Source organism: Plasmodium fragile, assembly GCF_000956335.1.
Source record: "Plasmodium fragile strain nilgiri unplaced genomic scaffold supercont1.57, whole genome shotgun sequence".
Taxonomy (NCBI): domain Eukaryota; phylum Apicomplexa; class Aconoidasida; order Haemosporida; family Plasmodiidae; genus Plasmodium; species Plasmodium fragile.
The window spans coordinates 131,777-144,396 of NW_012192637.1; the positions used below are offsets into that span (position 1 = coordinate 131,777).

At 43.1% G+C, this 12,620-nt stretch overlaps 4 protein-coding genes across 4 annotated transcripts in view; 2 read left to right on the forward strand and 2 right to left on the reverse strand.

Moving 5' to 3' along the window:
• AK88_04251 (uncharacterized protein) overlaps positions 1–2,215 on the forward strand; it is a gene marked incomplete at both ends in the record, with an annotated part of 6,006 nt that extends 3,791 nt beyond the window's left edge. Inside the window, 11 exons of the mRNA XM_012481861.1 lie at positions 54–193; positions 293–355; positions 543–612; positions 739–816; positions 970–1,002; positions 1,117–1,162; positions 1,255–1,320; positions 1,438–1,459; positions 1,576–1,616; positions 1,752–1,852; positions 1,977–2,215. Coding sequence (XP_012337284.1) covers positions 54–193; positions 293–355; positions 543–612; positions 739–816; positions 970–1,002; positions 1,117–1,162; positions 1,255–1,320; positions 1,438–1,459; positions 1,576–1,616; positions 1,752–1,852; positions 1,977–2,215 — 899 coding nt within the window. The remainder of the gene's footprint in view (positions 1–53; positions 194–292; positions 356–542; positions 613–738; positions 817–969; positions 1,003–1,116; positions 1,163–1,254; positions 1,321–1,437; positions 1,460–1,575; positions 1,617–1,751; positions 1,853–1,976) is intronic.
• A 440-nt stretch (positions 2,216–2,655) lies between these two features.
• On the reverse strand, positions 2,656–3,432 carry AK88_04252 (uncharacterized protein; the record flags this gene model as incomplete). Its single annotated transcript, XM_012481862.1, has 3 exons — positions 2,656–2,752; positions 2,924–3,020; positions 3,174–3,432. 3 exons carry the CDS (start codon positions 3,430–3,432, stop codon positions 2,656–2,658), a joined length of 453 nt encoding a protein of 150 aa, XP_012337285.1.
• Positions 3,433–4,015: 583 nt separating this feature from the next.
• On the reverse strand, positions 4,016–11,083 carry AK88_04253 (uncharacterized protein; the record flags this gene model as incomplete). Its single annotated transcript, XM_012481863.1, has 1 exon — positions 4,016–11,083. The coding sequence occupies one exon, from the start codon at positions 11,081–11,083 to the stop codon at positions 4,016–4,018; it is 7,068 nt and encodes a 2,355-aa protein (XP_012337286.1).
• A 1,342-nt stretch (positions 11,084–12,425) lies between these two features.
• The window catches only part of AK88_04254 (glycerol-3-phosphate dehydrogenase (NAD(+))), a gene marked incomplete at both ends in the record, with an annotated part of 3,788 nt that continues 3,593 nt past the window's right edge, over positions 12,426–12,620 (forward strand). Inside the window, one exon of the mRNA XM_012481864.1 lies at positions 12,426–12,548. Coding sequence (XP_012337287.1) covers positions 12,426–12,548 — 123 coding nt within the window. The remainder of the gene's footprint in view (positions 12,549–12,620) is intronic.

Below are 12,620 nucleotides of genomic sequence, written 5' to 3' on the forward strand. Positions count from 1 at the left end.
TTTTTTTTTTTTTTTTTTTTTTTTTTTTTTTTTTTCCTCTTCTCCCTTTTCAGGCCCGGTCGATTTGCCCCCCGAACGGAAGCTTAACTTGGGGCTACGCAAGTACCAGCACAGTAGTTCCCCCCAAGAAGATGAAGACAATGACATACAAACAGAAATAAACGAAGATGGAGACGAGCTACAGGACATTACAGTACAGCCACACACACTTTATCTAGCACCTCACCTTTTACCATAGTGTAAAATGGAAACATGACTAAACTACTCCTTTTTTCTCTCCCTCTGCTCACAGAACAAAGCAAATTTCCCCAGTCCACAATCACAGAACATTTATATAAAACATCAGGAGAATTATGTAATGCCCATTTTTGTGTATCTACAAGTACCGGGTGGTTTATGACTCATCCATCCCTCCAACCCCGTGTTGTGTATCTGCTCATTTGTATGAGGATCCACCACCACCCTTCTTGCACATGCGCCATTTAATGGAAAAATAATTTCTATTTTTGTCTGCAACCATATCTGTTTACTTTTCTTTTTAGGACATCCCCCCGTGGCTAGCTGAAATGATTAATGTGTCCAACACAAGCAAACACACATTGCAATCGCTAGGTTAAAAAAAGAAAAACACTCCACAGGACTAGGCAGATGATTTGAAACTGGCGAAAACATACACACAAAAAAAGAACCCTTTCCCAACCTCACATCAACGCTATCCCCATTCAACATCCCCCATAGGTGTTGAAAATCTCCCCGATGTTGACGCATGTAGAGCTGTACAAAATTTGAAAGAACAAATGCTGTGCATACTTGATGGTATAAGAAAATATATATATATATTCCTCATGGGGGGAGAATTTCCCCTTTTTTAAAATTATCTAAATGGCCGTCAATACAACAGAGAAGTGCATCCTTGTATACATGACATTGATTCATACTTTTGTAAAAAAAAAAAAAAAACATGTTCAGCTCTAGAGGATATTAAGCGGGTCTATCAGGATGGTTAGTATGGGAATCCTATCAATATGATTTTATTTTGTTTTTTTAAACGGGAAGAAGTGGAGAGAAGCCATAATATGATTTACAACTGCCTTTTTTTTTTTTTCATTTGATCAGCAAAGGACATTACCTCTTTAACCGCAAGGGTCTTGGCGGGGGGAAGGTAAGCCCAAAGAAGTGTGTTCGCTAGACATGCTGCACCACGCCGGGCAGATTACTCCATGTGCCTTCACCCATTTTTTACCATGTTCACAGACTAGCCGTCCGGGCCCTGTCTAGGTTGAAGACTTTGGCATCCGCCTTTGAAAATAGGCAGCTCATGTAAGATCCAATTGCGCAAAGAGGCGCACTACACGAATTATGCGCCCCGCCTCCAAAAAAGAAAAAAAAAAAAAACAAAAAAAACATCTAATGTATCACATACATACTTCTTTGCAGGAAGAAGCTTGGGACACCAATGGTATTAAGTTGCGCATATGCCGAATGACAATTTTTTTTTTTTTTGTTTTCTCCTCATACATTTCGCAAGTTTTCACTCTCTAATGAGCTGCGCCGCTTCTTGCGCTGTCGACGCAGGCCACACTCATTATGCTTCAAAGAGAATCCACCTCGGACAGGTACCGCACGAAGGGGACGAAGTGAATACAGGCTTCTCGCACACTTGAGAGGCCGTCTGGTGGGACAGATTTTACATTGACGCGCTATGCCTCTACACCGCTAAACTGATAACCCCCTTTACCGCTACACCACAGGGACAGGTGGCTGTGCGGGTCCATACTGACCCTGCTGACGGATCTACCTGTGGTGTCAGACCTCGCTGACATCAGAACAGGGTCTTACGGACACGTAAATGGTGAGGTGTAAGGGGAAAAAATATATATATACACATGTCTAAATAAGTGCATGTACGTATTTACTTATTAAGTCTTCCCAAATGGTAATTGTTTTTGTGCCCCTCTGCCTCCTCCACTACATAGTCATCATGCCGAGACAATCTAGGGTTCGAAGCCCAGACAGGCACATTCTAAAACTGCGAGAAGGAGCCGCGCCGTCCAATCTAGTTGGAGGATACACAGCGGGTGAGAGTGAGAGCAGCGTCGCGCCGGGGAAGGATAAAATGGGAAACAAAAACAAAAAAAAAAAAATGGCACTGTTCGCTCTAAAAGATGCGCATTTCCCTTTTTTGGAGTTTTACGCAGTTGATTCGTCCTGCTGAATTGTTTGTAGCCCCTTCTGTCCATGTCGATCATTTGTCCATTCATTTATTTTTTTTTTGTTTCCCGTTCAGTTGAAGGAGGATACACCATTTGAATTCATTTCACCATTTCGTTTTTTTTTTAAATTGTTTTTCGTTTGCGCAAAAATGACAAAAGTTTTTTTTTTTTTCTTAGTAAGGTGGCCACCATTTTGTTTCCCCTTCGTGGGTACAGAGAGGCCGCCTTGCTTTCTCCTCCTTTTGAGGACATAGAAACTGGGGGAGAGAGCCCTTCCAAAACTAAACACATGTCACACGCGCACACATGTACATACATGTGATGCAACTTGGACGTGACAAATACGCCAAGTTACTTTTGTTTTTTCCTCAACCAGGGAGTTCACATTATTTATTTCAGTTGCCGCTTTGGTTGCTGATCCTGCAATCCGCAGACCGCCAGGTTACCAAAATTTCGTTGTCTGCTTGAGGGGCCTGTAATACGAGTGGTCCTGCCAGAATTGAAGCTTCGGCTTCCCGTGTCCCTTAACTTCGTGATACCTGTTCAGTGAAATGAAATAAGTTGAAATGGAAGTAGGGAGCGTCGTTCGAGAGACGTGTCTGCATACACAAAAAACGTGTACATTGGAATTTCCCCGTATGAAAATGAATTATTTTTCCTCTTAGTTGTGTCTCCCCCTTTTTTTTTTTTTTGCTGCTCGACACACTCACCTGTAGGGCCTGTACTTGTCGAAGCTGAGCAGTTTCTTTCGAGTGGCCCAGTAGCCGTGTCGGTGGTACCATTTCCATTTGCTTGGCCAGTAGGTGCCTAAAAAGGGTGTAAAGCAGTGTGTGTGTATAATGGCCCTTATTCCTCCCTCTCCCGTTTAAGTATAATGTGTCTTAGGAATTTCCCCTTTTTTTTTTTTCTTTTTTACGGGGCAGCGGGGCGCTGCATGCATTGCTCCCTCTGAGGTGTAACCTTTCCATTTGCGGCCCTTCCAAAATACAACCGATATTGACTCTATTAACTTTCTTAAATATTCATTGGCGCGAAAAACCAGAACGCTGCTGTTGCGGTAATTCTCTATCACCCTGTTGTAGTTCGTTCCATACTTGGCGAAGATAAACTTTTTAATGCTTGGGACGGATCCCAAAGATGAGAGCGTTTCAGCAAATTTGCCGATGTTATTTAGAAGCCTCACTTGGTCATGCTCAAATATATGTTTTACAACGCTCATTATTATAGGGGCTCTGTTGACAGAATTTCTGCGCTTTGCAGATTGGGGCTATTCACACGTCGTACATTCGGGATTACGCCAATGAGTGCATATTTTTATACGCAGTTGTTTTCCCTTTTGCTCATGTTTTGCTCAATGTGTGGGGGCGATGCCGTTTTAAAGGGGCTCTACCATGGAGAAGAAGCGGGAAAAAAAAAACAGAATTGCAGAAAAGGAAGTACAAGAAAAAAAAAAAAAAAACAAAGGGCGGCGACAGAGCAGCGTTTGGCTAAGCCCCCAAAATGGGTCACAATAACTCCCGTCAGGTAATCTTCCCAAAGCGGGACACACAAAACGCACAAAAAAAAAAAAGAAAGAAAAAAAAAAACACAAGCGGAGATGTGTGCACTAAAAAGTAGCCTCCAGAAGGGGGGAGAGAGGCACACAAAAGTGGAAACATTGCAAACGAGTTGGGAGAAAGTTGAAGAAAAAATATTCCAATAATTTCCCCTCCACTTCGGAATTGTTGTCCCTACATGCTGATGCCTCCATGCGGATATACATCGCGACGGCCCATTACAACCGAACGAAGGTGGCGCCACAACTACCCGGCCAACTTCGACCGCACCAGCTGCATATCAGCGAAGCCGAAGAGGTAGATCAACTCCTTGGCCTCGTATTGAATATAACTTGGATTCAAAATTTTCTCCGTCTGAATTTTGGAGTTCAGCTGATTATTCACCTTGAGCATGTTGTATTGGGTGAGGATATTTTTTTTCACGCATTCACATATTGACATAATGATGGCATGGGAGAAGTCCTCGTAGTTTAATTTCTTTTTCTCCTTCTTTTGCATGAAGGCTTGCAGTGTCCGTATGGCCATTTGGTTGCTGAAGAAGTGCGGGATGATGCCAAACTCGCGCAGAAATCGAATGAAGATGGTGATGGAGACGTGCTTCTCGGGACATGGCGCTGTGTCGCCTTTGCCCACGTGGTTATCGAGCTTATCAACCGTGGGCACCTTATCGACCTTGTCGACCTTGGCGGCGTTAGCAATGCTGGCAGCGTTGGAGATGGCCTCGCCCTGCACGACTTCCCCCTGAGTAACTGCCCCATCGCGCTCCTTCAGTGGTGCACCGCCACGCGGGGAAGACAGCCCCGAGTAGTAATCAAACAGAAGGGGGAAGGTCTTCTCGAAGTTCCTGTGCCGAACGAGGACAGGCAACTCGTCGTTGAAGTAGGTCTCCAAGTCCAGGAGGTTGATATGTACATGTGGGGTGGTGATGACTCCACCAGCAGAGGAGCATGTGTCTCTGGTGCTATCCGGGTCGACCTCTTCCTCATTATGTTCAATTAAATTTTGTTTAAAATTCTGAAAATTGGGTTCCAAGCTAAGTTCCTCGTAAAAGGGAACAAAATGGTATTTGACAAAATGATGAAATGAGGAGAGTCGAGAGGGGTGATTGGTGTTGAGGAATATTTTCTCGTCCTCCTTATTCATGACCACACATTCAGAAATGACATAAAGCATATTCAAGTAGGACAATTCTCTAACAAAGGCGATAAAGAGATACTTTGGAATTACTCTTAAAAAGCCATAGGGGTTGTAAAGGTTACGAAAGGAATGATGCTGGATTGAAAATTTTTCGAACAGCCAAAGGACATTCTCCAAATCTTTAATAAAATATTTGTTGCATCGCAAATCGATTAGGAGAGCTACATAAGCGTTGTATGTCAGGTGGAAGGTATTCAAGTCGTTGTGTGAGAGTAGGTTATTATTGTCTTCATTTAAATCCATCATTTTTAAATTGTCTAGATTTTCCACCATTTTTATTTCTTGCATTTTTTTAATTTGAAAGTCCTTCATTTTATTGTCCTTCTTTACACTACAGCTGTAGTAGTTAAAAGTTTCGTCGAGAGAAATTTTAAGTCGTGGGCAATTGTTCATGGTTTTTTTTATACTTACAAATATGTCATATGTGGATGCGTTTCTCCAATATTTCCTGACCATATTCCTGATTTGTGTTTCCTCCATCTGCAACTCGTTTGGTTGTGTATTCTGCATTTGGGCTCCCCCTGCTGAGGGTTCATCTGTCCTCGATTCAATAAGAGCACTTAAGAAACTATTCTTGTGCGACATGGACAGGTAGTCGTTGGTCTGAATGGCTTTATCCCTTTTGACGCTGCACAGTTTAGATATTCTGTCCATGTCTACCTCTTTTTCTGCATACTTTTTAATCTTCTCCTTGATTTGGTTCACTTTCTCCATTTTCTCTTCAATGACTTGTTCATACTTGTTCAGCGTGGCTTCCTTCCTAAGTAGACTCGATTCAATATTGTTAAGATACAATTCCTGACACATGTGTTCACAGCACTTATCGAATTCGTCCGCCAGATCATTCTTCTTTAACTTCCTGAGCTCAAATGCTATACCTTTGTATACCTTTATTAATTCTTCCAAGCCGCTAAATTTAACGTTCCCAATTTTGTTGCAATAGGCTATAATGTTATTCGTTTGGTAGGCAAACATTTTGCTGTACTCCTCCTCCAGTAATTTCCTGAACTGCGTAAGTATGTTATTCTGCAGCAAGCCATTTTCATACTGCTTGGAGTTTATAAAAAACTTGTACTTTTTCAAATATATCAAATGTTGCAAAATGATATTACTTAGAGAATAGGCTAGGTTCATGCCCAGGTCATACTTGGCATCTGTTTGGGACAACTTGCATTTTTGCATGTGCATGTGGAGCCACTCATTCACAAATGCATATTCGTTATGTTCAGGAACTGTTCTTCCATGTGGTGTGCTGACTTTTGTATAATTCTCCACTCCACAATTTACATGTTCCCCACACCTCGTATGCCCATGGGGGGGGATATCACCCGTAAAGGCCCCCTCCCTCAAGTCGCCAACATTCAGCGGAATTTGAAAGAAGAAGTCGTTTCCCCCTTTGACTTTCTCATTAATTACTCGCGTCGATACAGATCTGTTTAGAGTTGAATAAAATGAAGAAAGATTGTTCATACACCCCTCGTAATCATTACAGTTTAGTAAAAATTCAAAACTTTTTAGTAACAACCCTGAGTAGGTAAACTGAAAATATAAATTGAAAAAGTGGAGAATCTGTGGTATGTTCATAATAATGGGTTTTAATGGTGACCCAAACGTTTCCACTTCATTTACGTAGACATGCATTTGGCAGAATATTGGAATGGATGGAGGAAACTTCCTTTGAAAATTGTCAATGATATACTTATCGTTATGCTTCCTACTACAGTTTATGAGTAATTCTTCATAAAAATTTTGCACTTGTTTTATGTCTTCATCATCAAACAGCTTTTCCATTTTCTGCTCTCTTTTAAAATGAGCGACATACTCAACTGTGTAACTCCCATCATGGTTATCCACGACTCGTTTGATCTGTGCGCCATTTTTTCCCACCACTTTTACGTTGTCGTTTCCTATACTTAGCTTTACTCCATTTTTATCACAAAGTATTATTGTGAAGGTGTTTATTATTTCGGCTTCTTGCAGTAGTTCAGCAAACCTCTTCTTGTTTGTCTTGTCCATCTTGGTCATGTTCCCTCCTTTTATTTCGTCGTAATATTTTGGCTCAGAAAAAATCTTGTTCGCTTCGTCACTGCAGTAGGGGATCCTCTTCGTTGACGCTCTACTGCTTACCGCTTCTTCGGGTGCACACGGACCTGACACCTCTTCCGTTTTGCCCACCCCCAGGTCGGTGCTCACTTCCCGCTTCGTTACGGAGATGATGTGGAATTCGTTTTCGCCATGGGGGGCAGCACCGGTCGCTGAAGCCGTGGAACTGGGATGAGTGTCCCTTGGACTGTCTTCCACTGGGTGTTCTCGAGGGTGTACTACTGCTGGGTGAACCCCCCCCGCGGACGCTTCAGCGTGAAGTCCTTTCTGGAAATTCTCCTCTGGAGCAGCTCCATCGTGATGGCCCTCACTTGCCGCCAGACCCGCCTTGGTATCGGTCGGGGTGAGGGGAACGCCTATAGGATCATCCACGCCGGCACACTGCTTAACAGACTGGTTAACACCGTGGTCAACAGCTAGGCCTCCGTTCAGGGTGACACCCCAGTTGACCTCTCGCCGCTCCCCCCTATTGTCGTATTGCCCCTTGCCCAAAGGGCCATCCACCCAGGGCCCACTGCACAGGTCCAGAACGGGGGTGGCCAGACACTGGGTGGCCCCCTTGCCCAAAATTTTGCACGACTTGGGATCTGCGCCCGAAGGGGTAGCCTTTATTTCGTATGGAGAACCAATCACATCGATCCCGTCGCAGAAGATGTAGAGCAGCTTCCTTCCCACTTTGTGCACCTGGTACGTCACCTCGTAAGTGCCATTCTTTAAATCCTCCACCTTGTAAGCGACCAGTTCATGGATCTCACTAAAGGAGTTGAAGCAGAATTCATCACGACCAATCAGCCCCTTATTAGGTGCATAGCAACTTAAGGTGTTTTTATGTACCTCCACGTTTCCACAAGGGTCAGCAGCATAGTCTAATAGAAGATAACCGATCGGTTCAATTTGTATCCTAATTTGAACATGCTCTCCTCCATATACATTCCTTTTTTTGTAATCTTTTGTGTGTACGTAGAAGGAGTGCCATTTGTTTATTTCCCCCCCCTGGAGTCCCCCTCCCTCTGCCACGGCGAAGTGGACTACCTGGATGGAAGCATCCCTCGGGGAGGCCCCACGTTGATCGTGCATGAGGTCACCGCTCACAGGGGCATCCCTATATGGAGCGTCATCGCGCTTTTCCCCTGCAGATCCCTCTTGCACTTGGCGCCCCATAACGGGCACGAAGAAGTAACTTTTAAAATAACTCCTCTGGTCTGCTTTCACCACACGTAGGTCATCTGCAAAATCATCAAAAAAGTGAAAAACCAATTTGTCTCTTCCAAAATTAGGAGCTGAATAGGAGGAGAGAGCGATGTCTTCGCCCAAGTTGCTGTTCATTTTATTTTTGTAAAGCAGATTATACTTGTCTGCAGGGACAAATGTGCTATTCTTTGGGTGTGTGTAGAAGGAGAGTTCAACAAAGGGTCTGGAATTTTCTGTGAAGGGGTCGTGCCCGTTCGTTTTCAGATAATGCGGGTGAATTTGGAGGCTCCTGTTTACCTTATCCCCTTCGTTAAACGGGACGTTGTCATTTATGGCGTATCCGCAATTGTCGTAGCGGACGTCGTCCTCGTTGCAGGTGTCCTCCCTGCATCCGCTTCCACCGCTTACACCGCTTCCTGCCAAGGTAAACAGCGGAGTGCCGTTGTGCAAAAGGACAAAGTTTAGTCGACAGGAGGGCGCGTTGTGGTTGTAAGGCAGGATGACTGGGCTGTTGAAATTAAGCTTCAAACAAACGACTTCCTTTTTTCCTCCCTCCACTTTGTCACCCCGCTCCTCACATTCCGTGGGGAAGTAGTAGTCAGCCTGGATCCCATTCCGCGATGTCAATTTGATGGTCCTCCTTTTTCTGTCCTTTACATTTTGAAGGTTATGCAGACTGTTCCCCTCTTCCTCCCAAAATATTATCCCATGGAAGAGGTTTACGTCAATAAATTTTTTTAAAGAGCTCAACTTCAGAGTAATGTTAGACACACAGTGAACAAAAACAATTAGATGTGAGCAAGGCACTTGTAAAATTTTCCATCTAGAAGAATAGAATCCGTTAGGGAATTTCCTCTTTGATAATCCTAACATTTTAAATAATTTTTTCCTAATTTTTTTATTAAATTTTTCTTGTTCTTTCATATTATCCATTTTTTGCAGACATTTTTCAATATACGAAAAGGACCGGTTCATGTATTTGGGATCTCTTTTATTTAATTCTACATCTAAGTAGGAACACAAATTTTTTATTTTTTTTTCAAGGGTGTCATTTTCTTGTCCTTCACTCGTTCTCCTTAACGTAATGTATTTAAAAATTTTCTTTACAATATTATGTGCATCACTGTTTTCATCGCTCAGGTGGTGTAGTATATCCTCTTCTTGGAGGAGATTACCGGGGGGGGATGCATCCTTTTTCACTTTTTTGCTCTCAAGGTTGAGGCGACCTAGTGGTAATAACTCGTGTTCATGCTTACTAATGAGATGAAACAAATTTACCTTTTTGTTTTTTCTGAACAGGTCTAGGTAGTTATACAAGACAGCTCTAATGACTTCATGAGGGTAAACATTGTAGCTATCTCTCGTGTACACATTTTCAACGCTCATTGTTTCTCCTTCATTACACACTTTTATAGGAACAATACAGGAACCTAAGATGTGAAGAAATTTTTTGTAATTCCTCTCTGTGATAATTTTTTTCTCGCCCCTAAAGTCCAATTCTAATTCCATTTCCTTTTTGTATTTCTCCACGAGGTTTTTCACAAATGGGATATCCTCAACACCCCTTTGATACGCTTCACCCATGTTGGTAGTCATCCCCCACGGGGGATCAAATCGGTTTATCGAATTAGCAGCATCGCTTCTAATGTAGGAATTGTCTGCACAGTTTGTACCTCCATTCATGGCGCCATATTTACTCTGATAAAATTTTTCGTACTCCTTCAAATTGACCCCAATGATTGAAATAAAAACGTAGGCGATCCCATCGTCCACAATATTTATAACCTCATTGTATCTCCTCCTTAAATGCACACACTGATTTATATTTACATATGCAGAGGAGTAAAGCTTTTTGGTGTTTTTCTTTGGCTTAAACTCGATTCTGTTTAGGGAGGTACATCTGTTTCTCAATTCTGGCAGCCAACTTACTCCCTGAAATAGGCTGAAAATTTCTAAGGGGTCTTCATATACAAAATAGGACACACAAAATGCGTGTTCGTAATGGGAGCAGTCTGTCTTTTGGCTGTTTAGCTTTGCTTGTCCAATGCATATTTCAATGAGGCTGTCTTCGTCCCAGTAGAGGCTGGAGTTGTCTGACGTGCCTGAGGCCAGCGACACTGTGGATGATTCTGTGCAGGAAAGCGAGGACGCGTCCTCCGATCCGTGTAGCAGTTCACACACTGGGGGATCTCCTTCGCGTTTCTCATTTTTGTGCGCCTCTATTTTTATATCCCTTTTTTTGTGCTTGTCTCTTTTGCGTTTCTCACCTTTTCCCTTGTTACCTTTTCCCCTAGCACCTGTGTCCACATCTAACTGACTGCTCCCCCCTTTACGCTTCACCAGAGGAATAACAGCCCCAGGATAGCCCTCACGGGGCTCCTCAGCCACCTTTTTAAGGGTAGACCCGACCCCCGCTGTCTTCCATTGCGTATTTTGTCGGTGCTCCCTTTTGAATCGATCCCCATCGGATTGATCGCTTTGGGAATGATCACCTTTTGCCTGCACCCTTTTCAGTTCCGTCTGTTTCGCCTTGTCCTCTGTCCATTTGGCTCCCTTCGTCTTCCCTTCTTTCGACTTGCCTAGCTCGGCGTTCTGAACCTTTGGGCCCTTTTTCGCGGCCGTTCCCATAGTTTCGACTTCATTCGTTCTAGAAGACTTTTCTTCAGCCTTTCCAGGGTCCTCCCCCTGGCTCCTTTTACATATAATGGCTTCACAAATTTTAACTTTTGTTTTTTTTTTCTTCTTCTTCTTTAACTTATCAGAGTTGTCTTCTCTCTCTGTCACTTGCTCCATTTTCACGTTCCGCTTACCGACTGCTTCCATGCTGTTATCCTTTTTTATTTTTATTTCGCGGTTCGATTTTTGCAGAGTTGTAAATCCGTTTGGGTGTATAACCTTCCCGCAAAAAGGTGTGTGTTACATGGGGGGAAATTTCGCGTGGCCCTATTTTTCTTGCTGTGCACGCGGGTACGGTGTGAAGAGGTTAAAACGTGCATTTGAGGGGAAAGTCATGAAAGTTGTCCAATTATCCTTTTTTTTTTTTTTTTTTTTTTTTTTCCATTGTGGATTTTTGTGCACACCAAGTTGTGTCCCTCAGCGGTGAAGTGCTCAAGTGGCGGAGCGACAAAGCGGTGGAATAACGAAGAGTTGAAGTAGGCGCATAGCCGAATGGGGAGATTAATTCGCTATGGGCATCGCCTTGGCTGTGCTGAGGGGGCAAAGACAGGTGAGGAGGGAAAAAAGGACACTAACATACCTTCGTATTCCCTGGACGGGAAAGAAAAACACTGACCTGCGTGCATGCGCCGCGAAAAAAAACGCATGGTTTGATAGTGGGACGAACACTAAACGCCCCTGTTCACCTGAGACACGAACACATAGCATGAGGCAATTAACTCTTCCTTTTGTCCCCTCTTTGTAATTGCGCACTTGTTCTGAGTGGCAAAAAAATACATACATACATGTATAAGTGGACGTGGGCCAAGTTGCCCGCGCACCCCTTCTGTGCGTTTTTTTGGAGAACAACCCCCCAAAAGACGGCTCCTCCCACCATCACCGCGAAATATAAAATAGAGAATGTACCAATTGGGTGGAAGCCAATTTAAGGGGAAAAGGCAGTTGATGTCTTCACACATGGTTTTATGCCCTCTGTTGTTGTCCCCTCCGCCCGCGAGTTGTCAATTGTTTAAAAGCGTATTCTCCAGAGGTGTAACAAACCAAGCGTGCTAAAATGTTGTCAGTAAAATGAAAAAAAAAAAAAAAAGAACTTTCTTAACGTGCTACGAAAATCATTCCAATTGAAGTTGCCACTTTTTTGTTGCGTACCTGATCAGGGGAGTCTAACAAAACGGTCGGTAAAGAGGCAATACCTATTTGAAATGCCACCTGCCTCCTATGCACCGTTTTTTTTTTTAAAAAAAAAATGTCAACACATTTGTTTGGGGACTACACCCTAGGTTGCCTCCCGTTCTGCATACAAATGTAAAAAATGAAGGGAAAAAAAAAAAAAAAAATCATAAATTTATGCTTCGAAACAGTGATAATATTTGCTTCCTACATGGTTACGTAGAACAGAACGAATGAAAGTGGCCCACAAGTTACACCAACACTGCCCAGAAGCTACAACAGAAGTGACCCATGCCCTTTTTCCTTATTTAGCATAATTATGAAGACCTGCCTTTCGTACCTCCTGTTAGTGCCTCAGTTGGCAACCTGTTTCTCCGGCAACCAACCAAACGTTAGTAGAATCCCCCTCGTGGCAAATGGCACAAACAACCTGCCCCTTAAAGTAAACAAAAAAAAAAAAAAAAAAAAAAAAAAAAAAAGACAGCACAGTTTATGGTTACACCTGTGTGTAACT